The 6193-nt window shown below is 43.0% G+C and overlaps 1 protein-coding gene across 11 annotated transcripts in view; it reads left to right on the top strand.

Moving 5' to 3' along the window:
• The window catches only part of kif1aa (kinesin family member 1Aa), a 39156-nt gene that overhangs the window by 8597 nt on the left and 24366 nt on the right, over positions 1–6193 (top strand). For 6 of the 11 annotated variants that reach the window (XM_068707877.1, XM_068707878.1, XM_068707871.1 and 3 more), the window contains exons 3-14: positions 1526–1599; positions 2086–2268; positions 2371–2436; positions 2643–2821; positions 3326–3437; positions 3715–3792; positions 3934–3999; positions 4091–4108; positions 4212–4290; positions 4379–4457; positions 4704–4846; positions 5985–6023. In XM_068707877.1, the coding sequence (XP_068563978.1) occupies positions 1526–1599; positions 2086–2268; positions 2371–2436; positions 2643–2821; positions 3326–3437; positions 3715–3792; positions 3934–3999; positions 4091–4108; positions 4212–4290; positions 4379–4457; positions 4704–4846; positions 5985–6023 (1116 nt within the window). The remainder of the gene's footprint in view (positions 1–1525; positions 1600–2085; positions 2269–2370; positions 2437–2642; positions 2822–3325; positions 3438–3714; positions 3793–3933; positions 4000–4090; positions 4109–4211; positions 4291–4378; positions 4458–4703; positions 4847–5984; positions 6024–6193) is intronic. The other 5 variants (XM_068707874.1, XM_068707876.1, XM_068707870.1 and 2 more) reach the window with 1 other exon arrangement.

Raw genomic sequence — 6193 nt, 5'->3', positions numbered from 1 at the left:
TTTCTGCAGAGCTCTCATTGATCAAATGCATTATTCGAGAAGTTAAACATCTGGACAAGAAAGAAGTAATGAAATATAAATCATCAACGTATCAAAAAGTCCTGTGTTCACTTTCAGACATTTCAGGCATTGTTTTGTCTGATCCATGACGATGCATAACCTTCATAACAGCAGAATACATGGGATGACATAATAACAGCGAAGTGTTTGTCATCATGATGGAGTCATCATTGCCCTGGGATGCAACTATACCAGACCAGAATATGACATTTTAACTGTAATAATATTGATTATAATTTTAAGTAAATGATGTATAATGGGGAAAAGGGTATTTCCAGTTTGAGTCGAAAGACGTCAATTTGAATTTGTTTCATTTTGATTTGTGCTAAACGGACAAACCTGTGACCTACAGTACAAATACTTTAAATTAGATCATCTGTCAGTCTGGAATAAATGAATATTGTGAGAGCCACTGAGGTGGAATTTTTCTGAAGGCTGACAAAGATGAACTGAGATCCTGACGAGGCGCAGCTGAGGCTGTCGGTGGTTTCACAGCGACGCCGTTGAAAGATGAGCCGAGTCTGACGAGCGGAGTGTGAGCTGTCCCAAAATGGCCACTGCTAGGTAACAACGTGGCCTTTTAATCTGGCACCGCCATCAGGCCAAACTGTACGTTTGACAATAGCAAGTGAGAATAAAAGCCAATATTTAATTGCCACGTCAGCACAGTTGATGGGAATATTCCTCGGTACATTTGTGTTATACTGCGTGTTCCTTTGTGCCGCTACCTATCTACTTTTAAAATGTTGTTCTACGACTAAAGACGCTCGTGCGTCTGAGGTTAAGCGTGGAACAGCCTCAGGACATGTGTTACTCCTGCAGCGACATCGTCCTTCACCTGGAACTCTGGAATGTCCTTCTGGAGGGGAGGGACTTGAAGAGGGCAGAGCAAAAGAGTTTCTTCTTTAGCCGACAAGTTTGTGTTTTGGTGTGTAATTAGCGTTGCAGCCTCACAGAGCCTCCAGCAGGGCAGTGAAGCAGCAGTGCTGAAGATGTATCACGAACCTGGCTTTATGGAAATGTATGCAGATTGGCACATATTTGATAACCGTCTTCATGTAAGTAATCAACTTGGGAGGTTTTAGTGTGTTTTGTGATTTCTATTAGCTTAAATGTTGACCCTATTTACCTGTAGTGTCTCTCCTTAATGTGGGCGAAGAGACTGTGGTTAAGTTGAAATGTCATTTTGCAACAACTCGACGTCTGAGTTTCAGTCAATGCAGGAGGGAAAAATGTTGTCCCAGCATTCAGTGTTCATCTTCGAAAAGCTGACGGACGCTTTCTTGTCCCCGTGCGTCTGATGCGTTGCGGTAGTGCAGAGGCCCCAAACACTACCTGTGACTGTTGGTTCAGAAAGAGGAGGCGACCCGGGCAGCTCCCAGTTCTGTTAGCACAACACGACACAGCGCAGATACGGTTTCACGTGGGCGGCGCTCTGACTCGTGTTCCTTGTCCTGTCTTTCAGCCATCGCCAACCCCAAGCAGGCCAAAGACAACAAGAGCTTCAACTTTGATTACTCGTACTGGTCCCACACCTCGGTAAGTCTCTCTGCACCCCTGACACCCCAACGAAGACACACATGTGCATCACTGGATCGCTTTATGTAGGGCTGGCCTATATGGCCGCAAGCTAATATATTTCATATCTGGATTACAATATATATATATATTGTAATAACCACATGGTAAAGCCTTGTATATTCCTGTGAATTAAATACCTGACAAATGCAATGCTACTCACTATTTTATCACAATATTTCATTGACTGTTTACATGAATGCACACAAACTTAATTTGATCCGATTAAGAGAGTAGTTTGATTTAACAGAGTTTGAAATTTGAGTCAGTGTGTGCTTTTTATTAAAGGTACACAATGTACTTGATATATGGTTTCATCACGTTACGTTTCCACTGGAAGATGATAAACGATCATATTGAATTATCGGCCAGCCCTAACTTTATCGGTTGCCAGGTTTACGAGAAAGTTTAAGATTTAAGTGGCTGATTATTGATCTCTGTCCGCAGCCAGAGGACATCAATTATGCCTCTCAGTTGCAAGTGTACAAAGACATCGGAGAGGAGATGTTGCTGCACGCCTTCGAGGGATACAACGTCTGCATCTTTGCTTACGGCCAGACGGGCGCTGGCAAGTCCTACACCATGATGGGCAAACAGGATGTCAAGGATCAACAAGGGATCATTCCTCTGGTACGGACTTACTGTGATTACTGGACCGGCGCTGATGATGAATCAAGGGAGAGATGAGTTTGAATGTCTCAGATTGTAACGTTCATATTTTTCTTCTTCCAGCTGTGTGAAGATCTTTTCACGAAGTTCAATGACAATGCAGGCAACAGCATGTCTTATTCTGTGGAGGTAAGCATCAGATTCTCTCTGTCATGGGCTCCTCCTGTTTATTACATTCATTCATCATTGATCTCACACAAGCCGAATACATTTAATGTACAAGCTTATTTCCATCTGCAGTCCCCCCTACAGGCATGTAGACACAAACACCTAATGCAGTTGATACAAATAGAGGTCTGCTGTGTGTGCTGAACTAATATAATGATTCTGAACAGGTAAGCTACATGGAAATCTACTGTGAACGCGTGCGAGATTTACTGAACCCCAAGAACAAAGGGAACCTGCGCGTTCGAGAACATCCTCTGATGGGACCTTATGTGGAGGACCTGTCCAAGCTGGCTGTCACCTCCTACAACGACATCCAGGACCTGATGGACTCCGGCAACAAGGCCAGGTGATGGAGCTGTTTACGCATTCCAGGCCCTTCACCGTTGTTATAGATAATATGCTGAAATATACCATATATGGTTCAGATTCACTCCAAAATTAAAAATACATATAGTCCCATTATATTGGAGAGATGGCAGCCATCTCTACAGCCCGTATGTCCAGCACTCGGCAACTTACACAATCTAGACTGATAAATAGCACGACAGGAAAGAGTAAATATGTCTTTTGATTTTGGGGGGAACTGTCCCTTTTAGGGCATGAATCACAAATACATTTAAGAAATATCTGATGAAGTAGAGGAGAGGAAAGTTATAGCTCAGCTGAAAGTCAAAAACTAAAGCTCTTTATAATGTATATTAAGGTTCAGCTGATTATTATGTTCTATGTTAGTGTTTGTCGGACCTATAGTAGAACTATCAGGACTAGTAATTTGCTCTGTCATAGGAAGAGACTCATTGTCCAAACGTGGAGCAAGCAGCTGATGAAAGCGTCTTCATTGTGTCCACAGGACCGTGGCCGCCACCAACATGAACGAGACGAGCAGCCGCTCGCACGCCGTCTTCAACATCATATTCACTCAGAAACGCCACGATGCCGAGACTGATAACACCTCTGAGAAGGTCGGGTTTATCCCAGCCCGACTGCATTCATTTAACATCGAGCTGCTGCCACTGCTTATCAATGAGCTGATTGATGACGCGGATTTAAATCTTGTCGTAAATGGGAAATCAATGATTGCTTGAAGGTCGTACTGTAATTATAAGGTTACGTTGCGCAGATGTTTTTTTAATGAGACCCGTCTCCTGAATAAAGATGAATAGCTTTAGGGGTTGTCTTTGTTGTCAGCTAATGTGTAGTTTAAGTAACGGGGTCCGTTTATTGGACGTTCTGTTGCAGGTCAGTAAGATAAGTCTGGTGGATTTGGCCGGCAGTGAGAGGGCAGACTCTACTGGAGCCAAAGGGACCAGGCTGAAGGTGAAGTGTTTCCTACTAATGCATTTTTGATATTAAAACACATTTCCTCTCTGAATATGCCTATAAAATATGTCAATATTAACACGGTGAATCACTGTGTTTACGTGTTAATATCATTGTCTGCTTCTTGCTCTATCGCAGGAAGGAGCAAATATCAACAAATCTCTCACTACACTGGGGAAAGTCATCTCTGCTTTGGCAGAAGTGGTATGTATTTTGTCTGCATGCTGTATATTGAGAGACGAAGCAGATGTTATCAACGATACACATGTCAATTTTACTGTCTACTTCCTTTCAGGACTCTGGCTCAAATAAGGTAATTTCTTTAACTTTCTAAAATTGTTATTCATTTGTTTTTCTTCACCCAAATGCCAATAAAAACACTGATTTTTAATGTGGTGTCTTAATTTGATACACAGAATAAAAAGAAGAAGAAGGTGGAAAACCACATCCCCTACAGGGATTCGGTTTTGACCTGGTTACTGAGAGAAAATTTGGGTATGAGCACAATATTTCGGTGCTCCCAGTGATCCATTGATTAGACCACGACAAACTGAAACTAAAGTGTTTGCCTTCATTCTGTCAGGGGGGAATTCTCGTACTGCGATGGTAGCGGCCCTGAGTCCAGCTGACATCAACTACGACGAGACCCTCAGCACGCTCAGGTAGAGAACACATCTTCTGCTGCGTCTGTTTTCCCTCCCACACAGCCGCTCGGTGTGGCTTCGAGGGACGCCGATGTCATCGGGTCCAAAGTGTTGCGTAACACACGTTTTTTTCCCTCAGTGGCGTGCTCCACTTTCACACTTCGCCCTTCACGAGTTGCAGCTGCGGTGACTGCAGAATCCTGCGAATCTGTCTCCTCCCTCACCTGTGTCGCATGCTCAATGATCCCTCCCTCATGTCCGCAGGTACGCTGACCGCGCCAAACAGATCCGCTGCAACGCTGTGATCAACGAGGATCCCAACAACCGACTGGTGCGCGAGCTGAAGGAGGAGGTGTCCCGTCTGAAAGACCTCCTCTTCGCCCAGGGCCTGGGTGACATCATTGACAGTAAGGGGCCATTTGTTTGGTTTATGTGAGCATCAGTGCCGTCTCTAGATTTAAATTTCAAAAGTTTTTTTAAAAATGGTTTTACATCCTTTTTGTTAGTGTGCACACTTTTCTCAATGATATACTGTCGAAATAACACAAAATAAATGAAGAGCCAGCGCAGAAAAATGAATGGGAAGACGACGTGAATGGAGATGAACAGCGGCTGGTTCTCTTTAGACCACAGTTGTAGTTTACTCCCATGATGTGGCAGAAAAACAGGCAGGGTGGGAAATTGTGTGGGCAAGGTTTCAAGCATGGGCAGGGTTTCAAGCATTGGCTTTGATTACCAATGTTGAATTACCAATGTTGAATGCACTTATTGTAAGTCGCTTTGGATAAAAGCGTCTGCTAAATGACTGTAATGTAATGTAATGTAATGGCTACTGGAGCTAGCATGTCAAGCTAGCTAACAGCTAGCATGTAGTCGTAATGAACGTCTGTTACAAACAGGAGGTGTGGAGTTTAAAATTGTGGGCACAGAGGGTCTGATTATCTAGAGGGATCTACTTTGTTCAAATAACACAACAACAAGAAGTGAATGTGACTTGTCTGCTTCTTCATTGACTAAACGAGATGTGAATTCTGGTCTACACATCTTTACAGAAGCCCCAAGAAGCAAGTGAGAAAAGAATGTGTTTAAGTCAAAAAGTTTAAGTTCCTTGATATTTAGTTTCATCTGTGAAACAGGTGAATTGTAACAGACATAACTTGCTGACACATAAAATATGTACCTTGTGTTTAGTGTGCTTGGTGAAATTTAAACTCAGCTGGAAGAAAACATGAATGCTTTTAGTCCCATTTAGAACATGGGGTAGTGGTGCACTTCCACTTCTTGTGGCCAAAATAGGTATTACAACAACAAACTGATCCTGACAAATACAATCACCTGGAAGTGATCAACACAGACTTAAAACCATCAGATTGTTTTTTCTTACTTGCCTCTCAGGGCTTCCATACATCCCCAACTTTGTCACAAAATAATTTCTATTCCCAGCAAGATAATACGATAACGTTTCGATCCATGATCATTGTTACCTAAAGGTGTTACGCTGTGTCCTTCTCTCTCTCTGTCACTCTTTCTCTTCTCTTCTCCCAGCATTTCGAGGGTCTGGTGCTGACATAGAGGGTTTGAAATGTGTGTTTACTGGCTATTGCTTTTGCTCTTGTGGCAGCTTAGCATCACTGGCGCCATTCTGTGTTCTTTGCTGCACCGCAATATCACAAAGCATTGATCAGAATGTTTTAGGCGAATCGCACTGACATACAAATGCTAACGCAATACAAGCAGCCTGCAGTGTTAGGGTG

This window comes from Cebidichthys violaceus, unplaced genomic scaffold, assembly GCF_023349555.1.
Source record: "Cebidichthys violaceus isolate CVI_PGR_0920_01 unplaced genomic scaffold, fCebVio1.0.p SCAF_13, whole genome shotgun sequence".
Taxonomy (NCBI): domain Eukaryota; kingdom Metazoa; phylum Chordata; class Actinopteri; order Perciformes; family Stichaeidae; genus Cebidichthys; species Cebidichthys violaceus.
The sequence above is the reverse complement of the archived record's forward strand: the minus strand, read 5'-3'. Positions and strand labels throughout refer to the sequence as shown.